Source organism: Bubalus bubalis, chromosome 18 (assembly GCF_019923935.1).
Source record: "Bubalus bubalis isolate 160015118507 breed Murrah chromosome 18, NDDB_SH_1, whole genome shotgun sequence".
In the NCBI taxonomy this organism is placed as follows: Eukaryota; Metazoa; Chordata; class Mammalia; order Artiodactyla; family Bovidae; genus Bubalus; species Bubalus bubalis.
In genome coordinates, this window is record NC_059174.1 from 53,972,358 (window position 1) to 53,999,647 (window position 27,290).

At 52.3% G+C, this 27,290-nt stretch overlaps 1 protein-coding gene across 8 annotated transcripts; it reads right to left on the bottom strand.

Annotated features, from left to right (window-relative positions):
* ZNF541 (zinc finger protein 541) lies at positions 1 to 25,834 on the bottom strand. 8 transcript variants are annotated; one of them, XM_044930792.1, is made up of 18 exons: positions 25,740 to 25,834; positions 24,439 to 24,592; positions 14,829 to 15,236; positions 14,500 to 14,743; positions 10,781 to 12,602; positions 8,558 to 8,616; positions 8,152 to 8,311; positions 7,835 to 8,002; positions 6,783 to 7,107; positions 5,407 to 5,460; positions 4,855 to 4,918; positions 4,111 to 4,253; positions 3,657 to 3,760; positions 3,396 to 3,471; positions 2,814 to 2,902; positions 1,176 to 1,316; positions 789 to 970; positions 1 to 678 (listed from the first exon to the last, which is right to left on the bottom strand). In XM_044930792.1, exons 3-18 carry the CDS (start codon positions 15,133 to 15,135, stop codon positions 510 to 512), a joined length of 4,107 nt encoding a protein of 1,368 aa, XP_044786727.1. In that variant the 5' UTR covers positions 15,136 to 15,236; positions 24,439 to 24,592; positions 25,740 to 25,834; the 3' UTR covers positions 1 to 509. The 8 variants fall into 8 exon arrangements, with proteins under 8 accessions (XP_044786727.1, XP_025125187.2, XP_025125190.2 ...); XM_025269402.2 differs by lacking the exon at positions 25,740 to 25,834 and adding an exon at positions 24,716 to 25,657; XM_025269405.2 differs by lacking the exon at positions 25,740 to 25,834 and having other exon boundaries at positions 8,152 to 8,191; positions 24,439 to 25,658.
* Between the last annotated feature and the right edge of the window lie 1,456 nt (positions 25,835 to 27,290).

A 27,290-nucleotide genomic window follows, 5' to 3' on the forward strand; every position in this document is an offset into this window, starting at 1 on the left:
TGCTTAAGAACCCAATTTAATAAGATTTACAAGTCGACACGTACAAAAAAAGAAAAACCAAACCTAACAATGTACAAGTCACGTCAAGACTAGGGGCAGAATCTAGAATGCAGAGAGACCCTCCACGAGGGGCCCCGGCGCGGTGGAGATCTGATGGTAATTCCCACTGATTCTCTACATCTTGGCCTATTGAATAAATGTAACCAAAGCCTGAAACGGAGGCTAAGACTGAAGAGCTACCCAGACCTAACCTGTTCCCTCCCCAAGCCTCACTGCTCCAGGAAGAGTGGAACTGAGAAGGGGAGAGACTATGAACCTAAGAGAATGGAGCCTCCGATACAGCGCAGGGCCTTCACGGCGGTCAGATGAGCGTGCATCCCCTGCTCATGACCCAGTGCCCGCCGTGTCTGCAAGCTGGGCTGGCCCCTGGCGACAGGGACAGGTGGGGGAGGCAGAGGGGCATCCTGGGGAGACTTGCTGCTTTGCCCCCGCTGCCACCCCACCCTGAATCACCACTGCAGGGGCCCCACGTCAGCCCCCAGCTCCTCCTCCTCCTCCTCTTCCTCCTTCAGCTGGAAGGGCTTCACCGGCCACTTGACCCTTACGATGGGCTCCACGTGGTCCTGCAGCCGGTGGCGCTTCATGTGGGCATTTCGACTCTTGATCTTATCGAACACCCTGCAGAGGCACCAGAGGACATGGGGATCAGAGCAGGGGAGGCAGGTGGGGGGACCCTGAGAGGATGGAGCGGGGCTGAAGGCAGGCGGTGCCTCCAGGGAGCCCAGTACCTCTCACATTCCCGGCAGGGAAAGGCGCCCTGGCCCTCCACGCTCCCGGGTGCCTCGGGGCTCCGCTTGGGGCCAGCGCTCGGGCTGGAGTTGAGGATGGACTCCCTCCTGTAACTCTTGGTCTTTATCTTTAGTTCGGGGGTTGGACGGTGGCTGGGTCTCTCCCGAGGACTGCAAGTGACCTGCAGGGGTGGGCAGAGATGACAAACCGGGTGCTGAGCCACCCCCTCACACTGCTAAGGGACCAGCACGGACCTGGAGCCCATGTGAACATCGCCCATGGGAAGCCCCTCCTGCTGGGAGCACCCCCATCCCCACCCAGCGCGGATGGGCATCAGGCCTCTGGATCGGGCTGAACTCCAGACCCCCGGCCCTGAAACCCCCTACCTTGGCTTCCGCCCTGTCTACTTCATCTGGCTCCCTCCTGACTCTCTTTTCTGGCCCTGGGGCTCGGCCGCAGTCAAACTTGATCATTTTTTTCCAGATGTAATAATACTCAACACACTGGGCTACGGTCTTTGTCTGGATCTGATGGGGGAAGACAGAAGCTGGCTATGGACAGTGCCTCAGGAGCAGTAGTGAGTGGGGCCTCGATGCCCTAAAGCCCCTCCCCCTCAGGGGGCCAGCTGCCACTTTTTGAAAGCCCTCCTGAACTCTCTCCTGCTATGGCTTGGCGGACCCCTTTGCTAAAGGGGCAGAGAATCACAGACTCCTTCCGAGGGATGAGGGGTTCAGAGAGGAAACCACCAGACCCCACACCAGCTAAGCTCTGTACGCTCTGAGCAACACAGCCAGCCCAGGAACCCTTCCCTCCAGGGATATGCACACGGAGGTACGAGTTCACTGTGACACCATGTGGAGCCATGTGTCTACTGACCAGGACTAATTAAAGCAGAGCACCCTCATGCAGTGGGTACCACATGGCCTCTGTGACAGCTGGGCAGGGCCCTACAGTAAGTACTGAGGGAAGAGGCCCACAGAAGGACATACAATGGGACCTCCTTAGCGATCCAGTGGTTAAGAATCTGCCTGCCAATGCAAGGGATACAGGTTCAATCCCTGGTCCGGGAAGATTCCACATGCTGGGGAGCAACTAAGCCCGTGCACCCTAGAGCCCTAGCTCTACGAGAGAAACCCCTGTAATGAGAAGCCCACAAACTGTAACTGGAGAAAGCCCACGCACAACAAGGAAGACCCAGTGCAGCCCAAAACGAGGTTTATAAAAAGAGAAGGGGGCACACAGTGGGATACTCCTCGGCAAAATGATGAACACTGGCACACCCTGCAGCAGCTCGAACCGTCATGCTGACTGTACGAAGTCAGACAAAGCCAATCACGTGCCGCGTGATTACTCCCTTTCTATAAAACTCTAGAAAATGCAAACTAATTTACAGTGGCAGGAGGCAGGCAGGAGTTGATGGCAGGAAGGAGAGGTTACAAAGGCGCAGGAGGGAACTTTTGACCCCATGGACTGCAGCCCACCAGGCTTCTCCGTCCATGGGATTTTTCAGGTAAGTATACTGGAGTGGTTGCCACTCCCTTCTCCACGGGATTTTCCCGACCCAGGAATCGAACCTGCATTTCCTGTGTCTCCTGCATGGGCAGGCAGGTTCTCTACCAGCTGAGCCACTGGGGATAGATACGTCAAAACATCAAATCTTACACTTCGATTATGTGCAGTTTTGTGGATTAGTTTTTTAAAAAAGAGCAAAATAATCAGCAGGGTATCAAATATACAATCTCATCATTTTTTGAGAAAGTGTACATATGTGTGTAAACTGTACGGACAGTAAAAGCCTGTCAGGTTACAGTCAGAAGCAGGACAGTGGGGTGGGGCCTGGAGGGCTTTATTTTGAACATGGGCTTCTTTTCTGTACTGTTTGGGGCTGTTCCCAGCGATGGCTTTTTAAAGTTGTCAGTCGTTCAGAGCAGGAGCAGAGGGTCGCTCCCAACAGGCCCTGCAGCTCTAGCCCCTCGGAGCGGTGAGGGAACCTCGTCTATGCCAGCCTGCCGTGTGCACCTTACCGTCTTGTGTATCAAGTTAAAGTCCTTCTTGTGGGCACAGAATGCCTTCTTAAAGAGCCTCTTCTCCATGGGGGTCCAGAAGTCTGAACCTAGCAAGAAACAGCAGGGGAGCATTTCTTCCTCTGGGACCACGGTCACGGCCCCTCCTTCTTCAGGCTGCCGTGACCTGGCACCAACTAGATGCCAGGATCTCTGCTAAGCCCCTTTCTTGCTTGGTCTCCTACAATCTTCAAGAACCTTAGCAGGTAGGGGCTACTACCATCCCCACTTGACAGATGCCATAGCTGAGGCAGCCACTGGTTAAGGGACTCGCCCAAGCGCAGGCGGACTCCAGGGCTGAGTGCCTGCCCCCAGCCCTCCCTGGCACCCTCCTCCTGGCCAGGCAGAGCCCAGGAGGGAATGAGTGGACAGAAGGTAGGAACCAGCTAGAAAACAGCGCCCATGGGGTCCCCCGGAGAGAGTACAGGCCCTCCCGGAAATACAGGTGAGACCCTGAGACAACATGGCTCTGCCGTGGAAACTGACTGGCCCTCGGGGGCCTCAGCCAGGCCCACACCATGCCAGCAGTCACACTCCACTCACCTGTGTAGCGGTAGCTGGCAAGAGGATGAGTTCGCGGCTTCTGGGGTCCTCTGAGTAAGAGGGTCTCCAGGGCAACCTGGAACGGGGGCACAGGAGGTGGAGGCCCGCCTTCATCCTTTCATTCATTTGGAACCCCCGGCAGCCTGCCCTAAAGCCACGCCCACCGCAGGGCCGCGCCCACCTGCTCCGCACCCGCCTGCGCCCCGCCTGCGCCCCGCCCGCGCCCCGCCCTCGCCCGCCTGCGCCCCGCCCGCGCCTCACCTGGACGTCGCCCTGGGCCTCGTGCAGGCAGTGCAGTGCCAGCTCCAGGTTGGTGCCCCCGCCGGGCATCACGCTGGAGCAGGCCACGTTGCAGAGCTCCGTTACTGTTCCCAGGAGGGGAGGAAGCGGAGACACAGAGGGTCAGGGGGAGCCAGGGAGGAGGCCTCCCTGAGGGCACCGTCAGGGTGGGAGAGGCTCCTTGTCACCACCTCCCTCTAGTAAAGGCAGGCTGAGGGAAGGGAGGGACCTGGAGGAAGGGCTCAACCCTGCTCCTGGCACCGGGTGAGAGGGGAGGTGGGCCAGGGACCACAGCGGGAGCAGTACTGTGCTGAAGGCACCTCTGTCCACCGCTGACCCCCGCACACTGCTTCTTGGTCAGGGTGGGAACTGGGAGGACAAACTCCCTGGAGATAGAGGAGGGCCCTTGGGACCCTGGCCCCAAGGTCTCGGCCACCTCTGTCCTGCGTTTCCGGGTTGCTCATCACATCTCCCCACGGCTTCCAGACCAGAGAAGCGACATGCTCATCAATCCCAGCCAAAGAGCTGTCCTGGAGGTCTGGAATTTCAGCCTGAAACCGGCTTCCTATGTTGATGTGTCTGAAACGAGGACACACCCACAGGTGCACAAGACTTAACGTACAATGCGTGACAAAGGTGGGAAGTAGAGCAGAGACGCTCCGTGAGTCCTGCTCTTGGGCCATGGCCCTGCTCTGTGGATGCCCTCTGCGGTCTTTCAGACACACGGAGTGTTCATTACCCCGACAGACACACGCAGGCGTTCCAGAAACCTCCCTAGGGACGCTCAACCCCCTCCTCCGATTTCGCCGCCAAGTTTCTGGCCTCAGCCGTCTGGGGTCTAGGACCGGGGAGGTGTGTGCTGACACCTGGCCTGCCTCTACACCCGAGGCCCCTCATCGAGCCGCAGCCCACGGCCCTGCACGAGTGTCCCCGTGCCTCCGGCAGTTCTCCCCAGAGCCCCAGTGTTCTGGGCCTTCTGTCCTCGGGGAGCCAACTACGGTATGTCCGGACAGACAGACTGCTGGGGGTACAGCGGGAGAAGCCCAGCACTTCTCTCCTGGAGAGGCTCAGCACCTAGACCAAGTTCCCCGGGATGAAGGTGCCGACGGCCACACGGGAATGCGCAGAGGGTAAGAGCGTCCCCGTTCTGGAAGGATCCTCAGGTTCTGTCCCAACTCACGGTTCAATGCTGATCTTGGTGTCGTCCTTTACCACACAGATGCCGAAGGAGCCATCCAGGGGATCTGGAAAACACGTAAAGAAGAGCCTCAAAAAGGCTGGCTACAACTGACCTGTGAGGCCCTTTCTGACTGCCTTTCTGGAGCAGCTAATAGACCCACTACTGTATATAAAATAGATAATCAACAAGGACCTCCTGGACTTCCCTGGTGGTCCAGTGGTTAAGAATCCGCCTTGCAAAGCAGGGGACACAGGTTCGATCCCTAATCTGGGAAGATCCCACATGCCACGTGCGCCACAACTACCGAGCCAGCGTGTTGCAATTTCTGAAGTGCGTGTGCCCTGGGGCCGTGCTCCGCAACGAGAGAAGCCACCGCAATGAGAAGCCTGTGCACCACAACTACAGAGCAGACCCCGCGCGCCACTAGAGAAAGCCCGCATGCAGCAAGGAAGGCCCGGAGCAGCCCAACAAACAGAACAGAACCAGAAAAACCCAAGGACCGACTGTACAGCACAGAGAACCATACTCAATGATCTGCAATAGTAACCGTACTCAATGATCTGCAATAGTAACCATACTCAATGATCTTCTCTACAGGAGAAGAATCTGAAAAAGAACAGATAAGTGGATAACTAAACCACTTTTGCTGAACACCTGAAACCAACGCAACATGGTAAATAATTATGCTCCAATATATACACGAGTAAAAAACTACACTCCAATATAAAATAAAAAATTAGAAAAAAAAAAAGACTGCACGGTATGGAATTATCTCAAAAATTAAAAGTAGAACTATCATATGGTCCAGCAATCCCACTTCTGGGTATTCATCCAGAAGAATTGCAGTCAAGATCTCAAAAAGACATCTGAACTCCCATGTCCACTCCAGCACTATTCACAGTAGCCAAGAGGTGGAGACCACCTCAATGTGCCCGATGGGCAACTACACACATACAGGAAACGGGGTGTGTGCCTACGATGGGGCACTGTTCAGTCGTCAGAAAGGAAATTCTGCAGAACGCAACAGGGCAACGAACTCTCATACGGTGCTCGTGGAAGTGTAAAACGACCGTTTTGGAAAACAGTCTGGCGGTTCCTTCAACAGTCAGTTACCCTATGGACCGGCAATGCCACTCTGAGGCGCACACCCAGGAGAAATCAGAACTTGGGTACAACGAAAATTGATGCCTAAGGGCTCTTAACCAGCGCTCTTTGCAATAGCCAAGGGACAAAAACAGCCCAAATGCTCACCAACTGATGAGTGGATAAATAAAAGGTCACCTGTCCAGACAATGGCGTATCACTCATCCATAAAAAGAACGAAGCCCTGACGCATACGACAGGGGTGAACCCTGCAGACGTTACTCCAAGTGAACAAACCACACACAAGCTGTCACGTATCACAGGACACCAATTCGATGAAACGTCTAGAGAAGGCAGACCCATGGAGAGAGAAACTAGACCAGTAGGTGAGTGGTGCCTGGGGCTGAGGAGCTGGGGGGCTATGGGGCCTGTGTGTAACTGCTCGTGGATATAGCACATCTCCTGGGGAGATGAATGTGCTTAGGATCAGACTGTGTGATGGGTGCACAACCCTATGAATATTCTCGCAAACACTGTACACTTTAAATGGGTGGTTCCTGTGATCTGTGAATTATATCTCAGTAAACCTGTTTAAAAATTACTCAAAAGACCGGGCAGAAGAAGGGTGGCTAGGTTAAATGGCCTCTGTTTTCTTTCTGCCTACAAAATTACAAGCAGCTAGAAGGCTGCTGGACCCAGATAGTCCTGGGATAGTTATGAACAGCAACGGGACCGCCAGACCGATGCAGCCACAGGCCAGGGAAAAAGGCTGGACCGCATGCTACCAGAGGGGTGGGTCAGGCCTGCCGCGGTGGCCGGAGGGGTTGGGGATCAGCCTCACTCACTGAGCACCGTGCTGATGAGCCTGTCGGGGCTGGCCTGAGCAGACGTGGAACAGAGGGTGTTGAAATAGAGCCCCGAGCCCTCCCGGATGGGGCTGAGCATGGGCGGCGGCGTGTAGGGCGAGCACTGGAACAGCCCCTTCAGGAGGCGGTCCACCAGGAACACGGGGGAGCGCAGGCGGCTCTGCTGACACCCCCCCGGGCCTGGCTGCCCGAACGTGGGGGGCGGAGGAGGGACGAACAGCGCCTTGAGCTGGGGGCGCTTCTTCCGCTTTCGGTGCTGGCCATTCTCCTTGCTGTTTCTCTCGTCCCCATCCTTCTCCTGTCCCTGGACAAGAAGAGGCTTCAGAACCCCGAGGGGTCACCTGAGGCCACCTGCCCCAAGCTCAGTCCTCAAGACGGCAGGAGAGTAGGACAGGTAGTGACCACAGAGACGCATGCCCAGCCTGACTGTGCCCACAGCCCTCAGCAGAGGCGGCCAGGCAGGGCCACCATGCTTGCGCCAGACCCCAGACCCTGAGCTGGGTGGTGTGCGAAGCTGGAGCCTTCTCGTGCATCCACACCCCCAAGGAGAGGCCCTCCCTCAGACCATTTTGGAAACTCACTGATCTCGCGGCTCAGTATGCTCTCTCTCACCTCCATGCAATCTGCCCCCCTACCCCCATCTTACTCCTTCTCGTCTTCTAGATCTCAGCTCTAACACCCCTTCCTCCAGGAAGTCCTCCCTGGCCTGCTCAGGCTGGTCTCTGGTGCCCCCTTGGGGCTCCCACAGCTCCCTCAGCTCCCCTCCCAGCCCAGCCCAGCCTACTCCAGGCGTCACTGTCTGGGGATGGGGGTTCTCCACTCCACTGGGCCAGGAGCCCCAGGAGATAGGCTGCTGTGGTTGCTGCAGTGTCCCCAGCGCAGGGTCAGACACAGAGGAAGTCCAGTGGAGGGTGAATGAATGAATGGATTTGAAACTAAGCTCTTCCAGAGTCAGGAGTTTGGGGCTTTTCCCACAGCTCCCACTGGCAGGTGGGAAGTGGCGGGATGGAGGTGGACTGATCAGCACCCACCTTGCTCCCTGGGGGGCGGTTTGCTGGGGCCACAGGCACCGACACAGGGACCCCCAAAGAGGCTGTGGTTGGGTTGTCCAGGCACTTTCTGGCTCCCAGGGGACTCTGCCCATCCCCCTCTGGCCTCAGCACCTGTCTTGAGGGCTTGCAAAACTCCATGCCAAACACCTGCACACAGAGAAGAGACAGCCCTTTAAGGGCAAGAGGTTGGGAGCAAGGGCCCCTCCAGAGGAGCACCGCCCTGGCTCCCAGCCCCCAGCCAGGCCCCCACCTCCCCCCAACTCTGGCGAGATGAATGCAGCCTCATGTCCCTTCACCTGTGGATCCTGCTTCCCTCGAGGTGACGGCCACTGGTCGCTGTGAAAACACATGTGGCTGTTCAGCCCCTTCTCTGTATAGAACATCTGGCTGCAGTTCTTGCAAACGTACGTGCTCCTTGGCTCTGCCCAGTCTGTGGAGCCCCTGTTGAGCTGGTGACTGCGGGGAGACGTGTCAGGAGGCAGGAAAGGGAGAATGGGGCTCCATCCCCAAGCCCGGATACCCTGACAGCTCCGGGTGAACTGAAGGAACGGAGACGATGCCCTGATCCCCCACGGCCTGGTGCTTGCCCCTTCAGGAGGGCAGCACCCACAGCTCGCCCCTGGGCGGCAAGTCAGAGCCAGCAGGGGACTCCCGGGAGTGCTGAGCTCCCCAGGCCGGGCAGGGAGGGGCTCCTGCACTTACCAGCCGCTGGCCACGTTCTCCTCCTTCATCGGGTCGGGGAGCCGGTAGATATTTCCACCCTGGAGATGAAAGCACACCTCAGCCGACAGATCAGAGATGAGGTGCAGGAGTGAAAGCTGTGAGGCGCTTAGGGGAAAACATGGCTGTAATTCTTAGTGACCCTGAAGTAGGCCACAGTTCCTTGGGTGACTCCAAAACCAAAGACAGAACAAATGAGCAAAATGTAAACTTTGTTTTTTAAAAATAATTGAAACCTTCTGTGCTTCAAAGGATAGCATCAAGAAGTGAAAAGTCACAGGCTTCAAAAACAAACTTATGATTACCAAAGGGGAAAGGTGGGGAGAGGGAGTTTGGGATTAACAGAAACACACGACTGTATACAAGACAGGTAACCAACAAGGACCTACTGTATAGCACAGAGAACTCTACTCAGCATCCTGCAATAACCTACAAGGGAAAGAATCTGAAAAATAATGGACATGTGTACACGCATGATGACATCACTTTCTGTACACCTGAAACCGACACAACACCATAAGTCAACTAGAATAGAAACTAAAATTCTTTAAAAAGCGAGAAGACAGAATGGGAGAAAAAGAGGCGCAAATCACGTATCTGGTAAGGGTCTTGTATCTGTACTACATAAGGAATTCTCACAGCTCAAGAGTAATAACACAAACCAACTTAAAAATGGGCAAAGTCTCTGAGCAGACACTTAACCAAAGAGGATGTATCAACAGCCAATAAGCACATAAAAAGATGCTCAAGACTGTTAGCCATCAGGGAAATGCAAATCAAACCATCATCAGGTTATCGCTTCCCACCCACTAAGGCGCCTGCATCAGAAGGAAACGGTAACAAGTGTTGGTGAGAAGCTGGAGCCCTCAGACTCTGAGTGGGAAGGTAAGACGGTTTTTGGAAAAGTCTGGCAGTTTCTGAAACAGAGAGGATTACCCTATGATCCAGCAATTCTGGTGTTACCTCCCAAGAGAGATGAAAACATACGTCTAAACGATAACAAACGTTAAGGGCAGCACCATCACAACGGCCAAGTGAACACAACCCAGACGCCCACCAGCTGATAAATGGACAAACACCACACACACGCGTACAACGGACAACTACTGAGCAATACAAAGGAAAGAAGTTCTGATCCACGTTACAGTACGGATGAACTCTGAAAACATCGTACTAAGTGGAAGAAGCAGACGACACAAAAGGCCACACAGCGTATGATTCCAATCATAGGAAGTGTCCAAGACAGGCAAATCCATGGAAGCAGAAGGTGGACTCACGATTGCCAGGGGCTGGGAGGGATGGAGAGACTGCGGTAGACAGCAGGGTACGGGGTGTCTCTTGGGGGTCATGGAAGTATTTAGGCAAAGAGCAGGGAAATGCAAGGGCGCACAGCCATGTAACCATGCTCAAAAGCCACTGGGTGGTGCATTTGTGAGTGGTGAGTCAGGGACTTGCTGGTGGCCCAGTGGTCAAGACCGTATGCTTCCAATGCAGGGGGCACGGGCTCAACCCCTGGTCGGGGAGCTAATATCCCACATGCCGCGCGGCCAAAATAAAATAACCAAATATAAAACTGAAAACTTAATCTCAAAAAATAAACAAGATGGTGAGTGAGACAGCATGTAAATATTAAAGCTGTCAAAAAAAGTTAAAGAAGAGGATGAGATAGCTGCGGCCTCACAGGAAGGATGCTGGACCTCAGAATGTCAGCAGGAGGCGAGGCTGAGCCCTCTACTCCCGGGACCTCGTGGGCGCCACGTGGAGGACCGGCACAGCGCCAGCAGCCGGGGGCCAAGTCAGACCTGTGACCCGTGACTCACAATCAGAAAAGACACGGCATTTCACACGGCAATGTCAGGGCCGAGGAGCGCTACCTTTACATCCTCTGAAGACACGAAGGAGGCAGATCCAAAAGGAAGCGATAAGGAGAAAGGAAGCAAACAGAAAACGTGTAGTGAAGCAACGTGACACCAAGTGTCTCTCCCAACACGAAAGCCCTGTTTCGTGTGTGCGCGGTGGGCTCGCGGTGGAGGGATGATGGGAGGGACCACCTCTTCTCTGAACCCTCCCTCCCCCTCTCTGTACAACTGCATCTGAGGATTCACTGAGATTAAACAAGGTGTCTGGACAAGTCAGAAACCCAGAAGTGGGTAATGACCAGACTCTGCCTCCTGTACAGTTAGGTCCGTGAGACGGCCCTGGTACCTGGATCCTGTTGAATATCGTCAGTTTGGACTTGGAGTCCCTGGAGGGGTCTGCTGGAGGCCCTGCTGACGAGAAGGAGGCCATGGCCACCTGGCTCGGGGACGCTGCACAGCACATATCCATTTTCACCTTCTCCTTCCGGAAGCCTGAAAAGCGCTGTGCTCTGGAGTTGCCGGAGAAGAGCCTGTAGCCTCCACCCCGGGAGCAGGCTGGGCCCTTTTCGGCTTTCGTGGCCCCAGAGGTCATGCCATTCTCAGCCTGGGTCTGCTTCCCCGGGAGGTGGGTTCCAGATGGCTCGTCCCCTCCTAACTGGGTCTGACGCAGGCCCCCGGGAGAGAAGATATCGCCCAGATCCAAGGTCCCTTTTGAGGATCTCAACTGCTTGGCCAGAGAAGAGATGTCTGGGTTCCCGGGAGGGTCCAGGGACGATGCTGTGAGGGCTGGTGGAGCGGCAGCCACTTTTGGTCCACCCCTTGCATCCCGGCTCATGCTGCCAGGTGAGGCCTCCCTAGGGAAAGTGGATGTGGATTTTCTCCGGCGGGCTGGGGAGCCCTCTGGCTCAGCGTTCATGGGGCCAGCATGGAGAGAGTCAACAGTGGGCGTCAGAGACGGGGGCTGCTGTGGCCATGGCCCCTGCAGCGGCTTCAGGGGGCCCTGCTTGACATCGGGAGTGGGGAGCTGGGAGGAAGCGGTGGCCACCTGGGCATGGGAGAAGATCCGCTGAGACTTGGTGATCATCTGGAACACCTGCATCTGCTCATGGCTCACCAGGGACTCCTGCGACTTCAGGAAGAGCTGCCGGAAGAGCGGTGTGGCGTCCGACGAGAGGCTGCTGGGCTTCGAGCCAGGGTCCTGAGAGCCAGGGTCCCCGGGTTTTGGCCACCGGAAGGAGTCGCAGTCAAACTTGCTCTTCTTGGGAGCCCAGCAGTCATCATCCCCACTGGCACTGGCAAATCTGGGGTCCCCCGAGGCCTCCCCAGGAGCCTTGAGGAACATGGGAGGGAAGGGCGGCACGTCCTCTGGGCCAGGCCCCAGGCCAGCCGAGGGCTCCCTGACTGGGGAGGCGCTGCTGAGCCCAGGGCCAGGCTCAGAGGCCTCCCGGGACAGCGGCTTATGGATGACAAACATACCGTTCCCTTTGCTCTTGGGGCAGCCTGACAGGTTCTGCAGCCACTGGCAACTGTGGCTTGATGGCTGGGAACCAGTGGTGGGGACTGTCTGGCCACGGAACAGAGGCAGGCAGGAGGGCAGAGCGGCGCCCTCGGGCCAGCCCTCCAGGGAGGACGAGAGCTGGAGTGGCTCGAGCTCGGCTGGGTCGGGGCCGCTGCTCTCTGCCGCCCGCGAGTGGATGGCCGTGAACACGTCAGCGGCAGGCTCCTTCCGTGAGGGCCTCGGCTCCTCGAGAACGTCAGGGCCCAGGGTCCCCGGGGCGCCGGCTGGGCCGCAGCAGGAGGAGCCCGAGGAGGACGGGCAGGAGCAGGCCACATTCCTCCCCTCACCACTGTCCGCAGGCCCAGCCGGCCCTGGGGAAGGGATCTTGTGGTGGACGATGCTGTTCACGAGGCAGCGCAGGAGGTCTCGGTTGGGCAGGAGGGGACCGGGGGACCTCAGGCCGGATGGTGCGGGCTGGCCTGCCACCTCGTGCATGTGGGGCGAGTCCCCACAGGACTCGTCCTCTGGGTGCACCTCCTTGAGGACGCACAGGCCGTGCTGGACCTCGTAGTGCCGGCGCAGCGAGCGGTAGTCACAGTAGCTCTTGCTGCAGCCCTGCTCGATGCACACGAAGGGCTTGGTCTTCTGGTGGGTGAGCATATGTCCCGTCCTGGAAGCACACGAGGACGGGGTCATGGGGGGTCCTGGTGCGAGTCACCCGTCGCAGGAACCCAAGCACATCCCCAGGGGCCAGCGGGGCAGAAAATGGGCTCAGACCCCACGAGGAAAGACCCCCCACTAAGGTCAAAGTCATCTGGAATGGGGGCTCTTTCCCTCACCCTTAAGCAAACCCCTAATCAGAGAAAAAATCGTGGGAGCCAAGTCAGAGTTCCCCAAAGCAACACCAGTCTCCAGAGTTGCTCCCTGAGGACTTGGGCTCAGCTGGCAAGTGAGTTTTGAAAAAACACTGTTTACTTCTTGGATGTTCATAGTAGCAAAGTGAAAAGCCATGGAGTAGATAAAGCGAACCTGCTTAACTTTCCATGTCTCTCCAAGTTATTTGCCCACAGAATCACCTTTTTTCAAAGAGCCCCTTTTAGCATCCTGAGAACCAGAGTTTGGAGAACGCATGCAAAGAAGTGTTAACTTGGGGGTGCTCCTTCTTTGAACAAAGGAGTCTCTGCCTTCCCGTAGGATTCCTCTAGAGAGCCACCTGCGACCCCCATTGCAAAACAAAAAAAAAAAATTACAGATGCCCAGTCAGTAAAGACTCTCTAGAAAACAGCCAAATTTGCCTATAATTTCTGCAAATATGAATGAATACAAATGTCTTATATTTGTATCACACTTGTATCTACATTAATTTATTATAGAAATAAGCAAATGGGTAAATCACTCTCTGGGTTCCCAGCAGCCCTACTCTGGATGGTTCTAATAAATGTGGCACAATAAATAAAAAAATTCTCCCCCCAAAGGTGAACCCTTAGCTTCCATCTGAGGGGAGCAGCAGAGAAGGGATGAGGAGACCCACTTTCTAGCCCTAACTGTTACCATCCTGTGACATGAGCAAATTGCTTCCCATCCCAAGCGGGGAGGGGGGCGGAGAGGGGGTTAGGCAGCGAGGACAGAATGAAAGTGGGATTCGCTGATGCTCTGTGCAGGCTGTGCTCCTCAGCTGCTCAGTCGTGTTCGACCCTTTGTGACCCCATGGACTGTAGCCCGCCAGGCTCCTCTGTCCATAGGATCTTCCAGGCAAGAATACTGGAGTGGGTAGCCATTCCCTCCTCCAGGGGATCTTCCTGACCCAGGGACTGAACACGCGTCTCTTGCATTGGCAGGTGGATTCTTTACTGCTGTCTCTCCTGGCAAGCCTGGGCATGCTATCAAAAGGTGACGGATCATCCTTCCCACTTACAAGTCTTTCCGTTTGAAAAGTCTTGTCTTTGCTTCCTCAGTAGCAAGAAAACCTTATCATTTCTGAGGTATGAAGAACAAAGGTAATTCTGCTCTTACACTGGGCTTGCTTTTTAAAATCAAGAATTAAAAAAAAAAAAAGGGAGAATGAACATTCTAAGCATTTCATAGCCTCTCATAGTCTCTTATCCCAACGCATACCCCTCACAGAGCACAGATTTGTTCTCTTCAGGCACCTGCTCCAAATCTTTCTGCACAGAGTTAGCCCAATTCCCTCCAGGACAAAACTGCCCCTGGGGTGTGTCTTTAAACCACAGGGGTCCCCTCTGCCAATCACAGCGGCACTCTCCTCACTGGAGTGGATTTGGGGGTGGGGCCGTGTGGGTCTGGCCCCCGGAACCCTGACAGCTCAAGGAGACCACTCTGCATCTGAGCACAGGTTGCACACCCCTGGGAGCCTCAACAGGAGGGCTGTGGGCTGATGGGAGGGGTGCTGAAGCCCAGGCACGCCCCCAGCCCCTACGCTGCGTCTGAGCACAGGTTGGACACCCCTGGGGGCCTCAACAGGGCGGGTGCAGGCTGATGGGAGGGGTGCTGAAGCCCAGGCGCGCCCCCAGCCCCCGGGCAGATGTCGTGACCCGGCCCCTACGCACAGGTGGTCCTGCCGCTTGAAGGCCTTGCTGCAGATCTTGCACACGTGCTTCCTCTCCTGGCTGTGCGTCAGGTAGTGCTTGCTCAGGGAGCTGGCACTGCTGAACACCTTCCCGCAGAGGCTGCAGTCCAGGAGCGTGTTCTGTGGGGAGCTGTGCTGCCGCTTGCCTTTCCGCGCGCTCCCTGAGGTGGCCCGGCCTCCTTCATCCGCCTCTTTGGGCACCTTGAGGGCGCTCAGCCCTAGGTCTAGATGGAGGGAGAAGGCATAGGCTCTAGACCTCCAGGGACCTCCACAGCCCACCAGGCCGGGGCCCCTAGGGCACAACCTCACCTTGTAAGGAAGCCTGAGATTCGGGATCTACATACTCTTCCAGCAGCTTCGTGGAGTCACTGTCCTTCCCTGAGTACAGGGACAGGGTGTCCAGGTTGTCCTCCATCAGCTCACTGGGCGCGTCGGGCGCCGGGAAGCTGGGGTCCAGCTCCAGACTTCTTAGGCTACCATAGAGCAGGTCCCGCGTGCCAGGGCCCAGGTGCCGGTTGACGGCGTCGCTGCAGGTGAGCGCCTGATTCTCGGGAAACGAAGGGAGGTGCATCTCAGAGGGAAGGGCACCCTCGTCCCCCAGGCTGTACTGGTCCATGGCTCTCCACTGCCAGGGCTCGGCCAAGAGCTACTCTCCAGACAAGCAGGGCTGTGTGCAGAGTTAGGGAGGAGAGAGCGGGTCTTGATGGTGGCTAACTCCTGAGAATGAACGAGGAAGAACCACAGTTACGAGAAGCCAACATGCACGGTGGACAGAGTGTGGACTTGGAATTCACACAGACGCATATTGGAGTCTGTTCTCTGCCACTCAGCAGCCATGTGACCTTGGGCAGTCACTCAAGTACCACGAGCCCTAGTTTCCTCATCTGTAAATTCAGCGTAAGAGTATGTCCATCGTGAGACTGTTGTAAGGAATAAATTTAAAAGGTTTTGGCGACATGGTGGACTGAACTGATCCCTTTCTCCAACTATAAACTCATGAGATACAAGACGATTTTTAGTAGAGAGCCAGGCTCAAGAGACAGGTAAGACCCCAGGGGCCAGCAACAATGAAGAAACGCAAAGCCAGAGGTGTGAGTTGGCCCACGAGCGGGCCCAAGGTGAGGTCAGTCTCCTATATGGGGGCTAGGGCTATCCTCCAACACGGCGTCCACCAGTGAGCGACACATGGCGATGAAGCACTTGAGAATGTGGCCCCAAACTGAAACCTGCGATCAGTGTAATTTACATACTGGATGTGGAAGACTCAGTACCAAAAATAACTCATTTTCATATTGATTACACATTGAAATGAAAGCATTTTGGATCTACTGGCTTACATATGATATTAAAACTAATGTAACCTACCTATTTTTATTTTCTAACATGGCTATGAGATTGCTCTAAATTAATTATCTGGCTCATATTATATTTCTATTACAGAACACTATCCTGGAAGCTGTAACAGACAGATGGAAGAGGAAACAGGGCCTTGAGTTCACAGGGAAGAGCTGAGGGAAGAGTCAAGCCATTCACAGGAAAAATAAATAAATTAACAGAAAAACCCTATGCACAAGTCTAGGGAGGCATTCCAAGAACTAGTTAAAAACAGGATGAGAGACAATAAAACCTAGTAGAGAAAAGAAGAAGACACAAGGGGCAGGGGTGCTTTTAAAAAGAAAGAAATGAAACTTCTAGAAATGCAAGGTTCTAACTCAGAACTCGCTCAGAGCAGAGTGGAAATGGAGAAGGTGTCTGTCAACAACATTCAAGGCAAGGAACCAGATACTGCAGCCGGGGGCAAAGGATATTCAACTGAGACTGACCACGGACACTACTGAGACCAGGAGAAAAGGAGAGTGAGATGCTTTGGGGAAAAAGGGCTTTGAAAGACTTCTGCACTAGTGTGCATGCTAACCTACTTCAGTCGTGTCTGACTCTTTGTGACCCCATGGACTGTAGCCCACAAGGCTCCTCTGTCCATGGGATTCTCCAGGCAAGAATACTGGAGAGGGTTGCCATGCCCTTCTCCAGGGGATCTTCCCGACCCAGGGATCGAACCCATGTCTCCTGCGACTCCTGCACTGCAGGTGGATTCTGTACCGCTGAGCCACCAGGGAAGTCCTTCTGCACTGGTAGTTTCTTAGAAAGCCAAACATAAACATGGTCTCACCATACGATCCAGCCATCCCATTCCTAGATATCCACCCCAATGAGCCAAAAACTTAAAGCATCTTTATTCATGACTGCCCCAAACAGGAAGTAACCAAGATGTCTCTCAACAGGGGAGTGCATAAACTGTGGTTAGTCTTATAATGGGATATCATCCACCAATAAAAAGCCAGGAGTGAGTAAGCTACAAAAAGACATGGAAGAAAGAGGCTTAAATGCGTATCACTGAGTGAAAGAAGCCAGTCTGAAAAGACAGTACATCCTATGATTCCAACTACATGATATTCTGGAAGAGGCAGAACCATAAAGAGACGTTAAAATGATCTATGGTGGCCAGGGTTCGGGGGCAGAAAAGAGGGATGAATAGATGAAGCAGGCGAGGAATTTTCAGAGGAGTAAAGTTATTCTGTATGGCACTGTAACGGGAGCTACACGACCTCACATGTAAGTCAGAGCCTACAGAGCTACACAGCACGAGGAGTGGGCCCGAAGGCAAACCGTAGATGTCTGCTGATTTTAAAAAACAAAACAAAACCTTTAACACATTCCATATTCCAGGGAGTCTAGAAGGTGCATGCCCAGGGCGGGCCAGTGCTCAGAAAAGGCCTGAGAAGGCTCTAGCTGTCACCTCTGGCTGACCGGGGTTCTGTGCAAGCAGGAAGTGAAGGCGAAAGCAGAGTTGTGAACTGCCTGCTGAACGTCAAAGGCCCGTCTCAACTCTCACCCAGAGCCCAACTTAAAGACTGTGAGTTGTCTCAGGTGGGGTTGGTTTGGTTGTATTCCCTTTGGACAACTGCAGGGAATCTCTGTCAAATCTCTCAACTAACAGAAGAGAGACTTCACTGACCACACATGACCAAAAAGCCCAGAAAATTCACTAAACAATTACAACACACAGTGGGCATCAGCAAAGCCTGGAACAGGGGATCTGATTACCAGAGTCACCACATTGTAATGTTCAAAATGTCCAGTTTTTCAACAAATAAATTAGGACACATGCCAACAAAGTACAGAGAAGGCCATCTATTGCCTATGAATCGCATCAAACAATATGCAGCCTTTTCTTCCTGGTTTCTTTCACTAAGTAGAGCATTTCTGAGTTTGATCCCCCCCTGCAGCACAAATCATCACGTTCTTCCCGTTTATGGATGAACACTATTGCACTGTCCGGATTTTCTCCATCGATTCATCTGTGGGTGGGTATTTGGGTTGTTCTGAGCGATCAAGAGTAATTCTGTCCATAGAGAGACATTTAATAAACACTTGATGACTCACTGATAACAAATGCAGTGGATCCTAGAGGAACTGGAGCTTGGGTCTAGTTTCCTAGGCCGTAAGTGTCTGCTGGCTTTAAATGTCGCATGATGCAGTATAGCAGAGCAGTTGCACCCTCAGCGTCTGAGTGCCACACTACGCTTCACCCGTGTGTCTGTGTAAGTAGCCTGCTGAGGGCCCTTGAATTAAGGCTCAGTGCAGGTCAGAAACCCTGCACCAGAACTGAGGGACCCAAGTGAGTCTCAGAATTCAGAATCTGGGGCAGGGGTGCGGTTAGAAAGGTAAAGCAATGCATATGCCACATGGTGAGCAACCCCCTGGGGCCCAGGGCGGCACCTGGTGACCAAATCATTCTTTCCTCATCGATACCTTGACCACTCGGGCTTCCCTTGTAGCTCATTTGGTAAAGAATCTGCCTGAAATGCAGGAGACCTGGGTTTGATCCCTGGGTTGGGAAGATCCCCTGGAGAAAAATGGCAACCCACTCCAGTATTCTTGCCTGGAGAATCCCATGGACAGAGGAGCCTGGCGGGCTACAGTCCAGGGGGTCTCAAGAGTTGGATTTGACTTAGCGACTAAACTACCACCCCCACACCCTGACCATTCAGAGTAAATGAAATAAAGACAGTGAAGAGCACCGTGTGAGTTCAGGTATGGCCACCGAATGAGGCTGCAGCCACCTCAGCATTCTCAGAGCTTTTGGGGATTCTAAATTGCAGACAAGAGAATGTGGATTACAGAGGTTTATATTCCAGGACAATTGGGATTTCTCTGCCAGTTCCAAAGTTGCTTCTGCAGGGCTGCTATAAAGTATTCTCAGCACTCCAAGGGGGAAAAAACCCACTGCTTTCACCTCCCATCAATAAAAAACAAGCAAATAATACAAAACATAAACCATCATTTCAGAGAAACAGAAAGCAATATCTTACAAAGTCAAATCGTAAATGTTTTCTTCTTGTTAGACATCACACTAAGTGTTCTACGTTTATGAATTCACTCTCCACAACATCCCAGAGGTCGGTTCTATTATTACTACCCGCTCCCCCCTTTTTTTCCACTTCCATTTAACTGAGAGGAAAATGGATTCTGAGCAAGTAACTCATTTGTCAAAAGTCACACACCTAACTGGGAGTTGAACCAGATCTTAAACCCAGATGTTTGGACTCTAGAGCTTGTGTTCTTACCTGGTACACAATACTGATTCCTTGTAAGTTAAACTATAGATGACACTACACCAATTATACTAGAAAACACGGAAGGTGCAGGACGCGGGCGGGGCGGGAGACAGGCTACATCTCTGACTTCCCCAGCGCCCAGTCGCCTGCCTTCCAACATACTGGTACAGTCCATGTAACAAACTGGTCCGGTTGCAACCTTGGGCAGGCATGCCAGAAGTCCAAAGGCCATGCTTTGCTATCTACATCCTTTTCCAGAGAGTAAAGCAAACCCCCACTCAACCAATATTGAACTTGCTCTTGTTCTGTCAACAGATAATTCAATTCAACAAGTTTTAGCACCTGCTAGGCAGAGAGCTCCCTCCTAGGCCCTGTAGGCAGTGTGTCTTGAACCTTGGAGACATTCCCAAACATCCAACTACTCTTTCCAAGAGTTCTGTTATTTTGTGCGTTTGTTTTGAGAACCTAAAAGAAGAACATCTTTATATATGGATTACTGGATTACTACTTTATCACCTAGGGCGTGTGCAAGAGTGTGCTCAGTCATATCCACCTCTCTGCAACCCCATGGACTGAAGCCTGCCAGGCTCCTCTGTCCATGGGATTCTCCAGGCAAGAATACTGGAGTAGGTTGCCATTTCCTCCTCAAGGGGATCTTCCCAACCCAGGGATGGAACCTGCATCTCCTGCACTGACAGATGGATTCTTTATCACTGGGCCACTTGGGAAGCCACTGATCACCTGTACTACCACCATTTGGTAACAATGCCCCAGGGTAGGTTTATAACTGCACTAAGTCCAGTAATGCCCAATGGGACAACTTTAATTGCTGCAGGCTAATGAGAGGAGGACAGAGGTGGATTTGGCTCATGATAATGCTTTTGGGCTCAACTAAAGCCAACGGACATCATGGTACAAGGGGAGGTTTTGCTGCTGCTGAAACGAGAAAAGGAACAGGAGATCTGAGACACCACAGGGCGTGCTAAACCCAAAAGGGCCCGGTGTGGTAGTCTGCAAAAGTCTTTGTCTCAAGGAAGCAGTTAAGTTTTAGCAAAATAGCATCCCTCTCGTTAAATTAACATTTGTAATATGAGTTACATTAGCTTGGTTGCTTTGTTTGTATTTAATTTGCAAGCTGACTTTGGCTCTACAGTGGCATAAGAGCTGTAAGCTTCAGGAACTTGTACACTTTATCATCACTTAAGCTTTGTTCATTAGTTTAAAAAAAAATTAAAACAACACTGGGGATCCAAGGCAATTTTAAGTTTTGCCTTTTAAAAAGACCCATCATTCCACGACTGGTGGGGGTAAGAAGACAAAGGGAGTCTCCTGTGAAATACTACAACCTCTGGGGAAAGTAACCCACTATAAGATTGGAGACAGCAGCCGTAAATCCACAACTGACTAGGTAAATAACATCCACAGCAGCTCTGTTTGGCAGGGAGGCAGGGAACAATCTGAATATCCACCTGTCTACAAAGATGTTTTATTTAGTCCCCAGTTAATTTCATTATTTTTCAATTATTTATCAGGTTGAAAAATCTGTCAGCGTTCTTTTGGACAGAGTGAAAACGAAATGTGAAGTGTGCTGGTGCTCAGTCGTGTCTGACTCCGCCACCCCATGGACTGTAGCCCGACCGGGCTCCTCTGTCCATGGGATTTCCCCCAAGCAAGAACACTGGAGTGGGTTGCCATTTCCTTCTCCAGGGATCGAACCTGCGTCACTTGCGTCTCCTGCACTGACAGGCGGATTCTTTACCTCTGCGTCACCTAGGTTTCTCTTTGGGCCAGATAATCATGGTCTGAAAGAACTGTCTGCGCCGGTGGCAACGTTCTAAATCTGCACTGTCCAGTGATGAGCCCTGGGCACGTGTAGCTCACAAGCAGCTAGAAATGTAGCTGGTGCAACTGACAGAGTTCTTTGTTTTACTTACTTTTAATTAAATTAGCTACAAGTGGCTGGTGGCTGTCACTTGGGACACTGCATTAAGAGAATGTTTCCAACTTCTACCTAAAAACCTGGGGGGAAAAGTCAGATGCTCTGTCAACGCTGAGTCTACAAAGCAACAACTGGCTGGAGCTGCCTTTCTTTAACTATTTGTTTTCTATTTTTTTGGCTATGCTGTGCAGCATATGAGATTTTAGTTTCCCCGACCAGGGGTCGAACCCATGCCCCCTGCAGTGGGAGTGCGGTCTTAAGCACTGGACCACCAGGGAAGGCCTCACAGTTGCCTTTAGACACAGTGCACTGGCCAGTTTGCCCGAGTCCCCACCACTCCCTGGTGGCTCACAGCCTCCCGCCCCACTCATTTACCTGCCTGCCAGGCTCCTCTACAGAGGGCCTGGCAAGACATCTGTATTTTTTAAAATATTTATTTGTTTGGCTGTGCTGAGTCTTAGTTGCAGCATGCAGGATCTTTTCTTCTTTTTTAGTTGTGGCATTTGAACTCCTAGTTACGGCATGTGGGATCTAGTTCCCTGACCCGGGACTGAACCTGGGCCCCCTGCATTGGGAGCACAGAGTCTTAGCCACTGGACCACCAGGCACTGGACCATTCAGGTGTCCCAAGACACCTGAATTTATAATGGTTGACTTGTGCAGTTTCCCTTGACCACTTTCTCTCCACTCGGCTTTACCAAATGAAATCCTTCAAAATCAGATCGAAACAGCTCCTCCACTTTGGAGAATACTCCCAACATAATTAAGTCAGAGATTATTTCTCCCTCATCAGAACTCTGATAATCCAGTTAACACTTAACTCAAAATACCTTAGAGTTTAATTCTCTCTCAGGTCCCCCCAGACTATAACCTCCAGCATGACTTCCAACTCTGCCTCATGTATCTGTACTTCTCACAGCATCTTGCTGGGCACAGAAGGCTGATCGAAGGAGCTCTCAGCATCCCTTTCCTTGATGAGTGACAGCATTCCATCGTGCCACCTCTTGCCCTCTTTGAAAAGTCCTAACCTGCTAGCATGTCAGCCTTCCCCCTCTCCCCCTGCCCCGCCCAAGCGCCGCTTCCTCTTTCTCTCTCTGGGTCACCAGGGACAGAGTGAGCATGTCTAGGTAACATCAGGTTGTTGGGAGCTGGAAGATAGGAGAGACTTCCAGCTTTTACCCTACCTACACCAATTCTTTCTTATTTTTCCACACCAAACACTGCTGTAAACTCTAGGCCTATTCTATTTGACCTACACAGTGCTTTTAAAAATTAGCAATATTTTTTTTATGTTTCATGGGGAAGACCTCAACTAGATATGTGAATTTCTGGCTTCTCTTGAAGATGGTTAGATTTTATATTCCCTGCTGGTTAACAATAGGATAGAGTGAGGGACAAGAGGCTTCCCAAGTGACTCAGTGGTAAAGAATCCACCTGCCAATGCAGGAGATGCAAGAGACACGAGTTAGATCCCTGGGTCAGGAAGATCCCCTGGACTAGGAAACGGCAACCCACTCCAGTATTCTTGCCTAGAGAATCCCATGATAGAGGAGCCTGGCGGGCTACAGTCCATGGGGTGGCAAGAGTTAGACACGACTGAAGGACTGTGCATGCACACGTGAGGGGCAATGGCCATCTCTGCACTGGGTGATGGCCTCCGGTTCCTGTGGTCCTCACTTATCTTCCTGCCTGGCCCCCACAATCATCAGCGTTATAGTAATAATAATAATAGTAGCACACATTTACTGAAGATTTATCATGTTCCAGGCTCTACTGCAATCACGTATATATCATTTAATTCCCACAGCGCCCCTAGAGGAAAAATAAAGGAAAAATCTTCCTCTAGCCACGTAACCAATATAATTTTAACTATAAAGTTAACTCATTTCCACTGATCACTCGTTGGAAAAGAGAAAGACATCGAGGAATCAGAGGCTATGACTGCACCTGCCAGAGTGAATTCTTACACAGAATTAACTAAACGAAGAAAAGAGACGTCCAAGTTTCTCATTCCACAAGCTGATCCTAGCAGAAAATGCAGATAATCATTAAAATCTAGAACATTTTCACAGTGAGGACAACGAGAGGACCCCTGGGGTCCTCAAGCACCTTTCAGGGAGTCTGTGAGGTCAAAACTATTTTCATAATAATATTTACATGTTATCTGCTTTTCTTATTCTAGTGAAACTTTAGAGGATTTATCTCAAGAGGCTGCATGCAGAAGCAGATATAAGACACCAGATGACTCTAAAAATGTAAAACAATGCCACTTTTCTCACTAAATGTTCTTTTTTGAAATAAAAGTGCCCATTAGGTTAGCATATAATGGGTTTACTATTGCTATTTTTAAATGAATTCATATTTTAAAATTTTATTATTTAAACTCCTAATACAGCAAATATCAGCAGATATAAATTCTTCAGCCACCTGCCGCAAAGAGCCGACTCACTGGAAAAGACCGTGATGCTGGGAAAACTGAAGGCAAAGAAGGGGGTGGCAGAGGATGAGATGGTTGGATGGCATCAATGACTCAATGGACATGCATTTGAGCAAACTCCGGGAGATAGTGTAGGACACAGAAGCCGGGTGTGCTGCAGTCCATAGGGTCACAAAACGCTGGACACAATTTAGCAACTAAACAACCACAGTTCACATGCACAAAAACACCCTGGGTGGGGTCTTCAATAATTTTTAAGTCTAAAGGGCTCTGAAGACAAAAAAGTTTGAGAACTGCTGCTCTGAAGGGAAAAAGTCCAGCACATATGCATGGCCCAAACATGATATATACAAGATACATATCTGTGTATGTGTATCTAACCTAAACCCCAAATTCCAAACTGGTGGCCAGCAAACACGTTTTGCAAGGGCCCCACACTGTATTTAAAAACTTGTTAAATTGGTTCTCAACATTTACCAATCAAAAGATTTCACATAAAGACAGCATTATGGCTTCTTCTCAAAAACAAAAACTTCTGGCAACACTGTTGTGACATTTCTACTTGACCATTTCCACTGGCTGGCATCACTAGATGGGGAACACAATCTCTGTTTCACCACACTCTGGACCTTTACCTGCCCATCCCCGGTAGGCATCTACATTGCTGAGCTAAAGAAGAAAAAGATTCCTTTGCAATAAATACTGAAACAGACATCAATCTAATAAATGTCTGGATTCCTCCAGATCAGTCAAAATGTACAATAAGTGATCCTCTTTCTTATCTCATCTCCTAAAGCAGCAACTTCTGTAATGGTTTCCCCAGTGATACAGAGACCCTTGGACCGATCAGAAACCCTCCTGAGAAAAAGGAATCCATCTGAAAACGGAGACATTCTCCAACAAGTGCAAAGCAAGGAAACTCACCAGGAGAAGGAGTGAGTGAATCAATCCCCAGGGAACAGGGGGGCCCAGTGTAGGCCCCACAGAGAAAGAGGTTCCGGTGACAGTCAGATCATTGGCTATTTCTTCCTGGAACGCTGGACAGTAAATTCAGGACCCTTATTCAACTTCTTCTGCCCTGAAAGCAGGTGGTGGAAAGGAAGGGGCTGTCAGAACCTGGGTCCCCAAAGAAGCAAGGGCACGGGTGTGAAACTGAGGGCGACTGGTAATTTTTGGAAGAAAGAAGAAAGCAATACTAAACTGGGGAGATCTAGGTAGGAAAACGGATTTTGATGTTCAAGGAGTTCTTTTTTCTTTCTTTCCTTATTTTCCTCCCCTTGGGAAGGAACCTGGAGAGCTTTGCTGGGAGAAGTCTAACTGAGGTGGAACAGGTGATGAAAGGGGTTTGTGTTGGGATTTCTGGGGAAGAGAGCTGGAAAGAAAAATATTAGACAAGAGAGAAAACAGAAGGACTGAGTTGGTTTGTTATCCGTGGAAAGATATTCCAAACAGGGGGACTCATGGTGGGAAGAAAGAATTTTTGCTGGAAAGTGATCCTCAATGAAGAAAAAAAAATTTTTTTTTGCTAGAGAAAGTTCCTAAGAGGAGGGGGAGGGGCAAAATCAAGGCGTCTAGGCGGGCTTCTTGGTTTTGCTGGAAGATCCTAAATAGAAACAAATCTGGGTCCTCTGAAGCGGGGATCTTTGGGAGGAAAGCGGATTTTTAGCACCAGGGCCTGGAAAAGCGGAGGGCAAATGCAAGGCCGAGATGCAGAAAGTGGGGAGGTCGGGTAGGGCCCGCGGCGCGAGCTGGGGAGCTGCGAGGGGGCAGTTGGGGCCTGGGGGGTGGGGTAGGAAAGAAAAGGGGGTGCAGCGAGCCAGGGGCCTCTGAGAGTCTTCTCCAAGGGGGAAGGGGCTGCGGGGATGCAGCGGGGCCCGGAGCTGTTGGGGTGCAGAAGGTGCGTGCGTGACGCGGGGTGAGGGGCGCTCGCCGCGCCTGCTGCGCCTCTCGAAAGGGAGCTGGGCCCCCCTAAAAAAGAAACATAAAAACGAATTAGATTTTAAAAGGGGGAGGGGTTGACGAATGAGGAAGGGGCGGGAAAGGGCAGGGTAAGAAGGAAGGGGAGGGGGCAGGGGCAGCAGCAACCGGGTTTTACCCGCCCCGGGGGCTCGCGCGCCGGGCCTCGCGCCTCGCGGGCATCCCAGCGGCCCCCAGCCTGCCCACGCGCCGCCTGCCGGCCGGGCGCGCACGCGCAGCCGGGCCCGCCCCTGGAGAGGCCCGCTCACCCGCGGCGCGGGCGCGCGTACGTGGCCGCGGACCGCCTCGCGCCGCTCAGAGCGGCCTCGCGCCGCCCGGGCTCCCGGCGCGTGCCACCCGGCCGCGCAGTCTCGGCGGCTATTCGGACGTCTCCGAGGGGGCGGGGCCACGCGGGGGCGTGGCCAGGCGCGGTCAGGTGATCTGCGGCAGGCGGGAAAGGAGGCGGTTGGTCGCCATTTTGGGAGGAGGGCGGTTGAAGGCGGGAGAGTGTGAAGGAGCACAGGGAAGGGGGCCGCGGGGGGAGGGGCCGGCGCCCCACGACCCACACCCTGAGGCGGAGAGTCGGGCGTCTCCGGCCATTGTTCCTGGAGGGCGGAGTTAGAACGCAGCATGGGGAACTCCGGCTCTCCGCGGGCCGCTCTAAGCTGCAGCCTCAGGGTGTTGCGGGGTGGGGAGGGGGTGGTCGATGTGAGAGCAAAGGCCCCCTCGCAGCGTCGTGGGACCCTCGAGGCAGCCCCTGTGCTCCCTAGGGGCCACCGAGCTCTGCCTGCCACGGGGTTGGGAAGACGTGGGGCTGGAGAAGCACGAAGCGGGACACGATCTCCTTTGCCTTTTTAAAGCCAAATCCTGAGCCGTGTGTAGATCGGGCTCTGAGCTGAGCTGTGTTTCCGGACCGGGAAAGAGGAGGAAACCGGGAGCAGCACTGGCTTGGGAGTCGGGGTGGTTGATGATGGGTCAAGAATTTTGAACCCTGGAACGACTTAGACGGGGATTTAATTCCTTAGAAATTGTGCGCTGAAAACCTATAGAGACATCAGATTCGTGGTTGCCTGGGTGGTGGGGATGGAGACTGTCTAAACTCTTAAGAGGATCTGCTTGGGATGATGGAAGTATTTTGAAAGTAGGTTGTAGGGGGTGACTGCACAACGTGATGACTTTACTAAAAATCCTTGTGTTGTACACTTTACATGGGTGACTTTCATGTAAATTATAGTAACGTTTTGATGTTTTTAAAAAATGTGATCCCTAGGATAGGTAGAACAGAGAGGAGAGGAAAAGGACTGGTATTCCACCTTTGGATTCTTTCATTCAGCAAATATTTATTGAGCGTCTGTTCTGATATACCGCAGTGTAAGAATCAAACAGCCCTTCTCAGGCTTATGTTCTAGAGAAGCACTGTCTGATAGAAATATAATACAAGCACTAAATGCCAGCCACATAACTTTCTGTTTTCTAGTGGCCATATTTTTCAAAGTTAGAAAAAAGTGGGAAATTAATAATACAATTTAGCCCTAAATGTTATTTCAAAATGTAATCAGTACAAAAAGTTTTGAAAGATAATTTGCCTTGGGGGTGACTCTTTAAAATCTGGCACATGTTTTACATTGACAGGACATCTCGATTAAGACTAACCACGTTTCAAGGGTTCCATGTAGCCAAACTATGGCTTAGGTACCAAACAGCAGGTATATCTTTAGTGGGGGCAGGCAAAGACATTTAGAATACAATGTGGTTATACTTTTTTTTTTTTTAATGTAAGGAAGGACACTACACTGTGTCAGAAGATGCTATTTTGTACA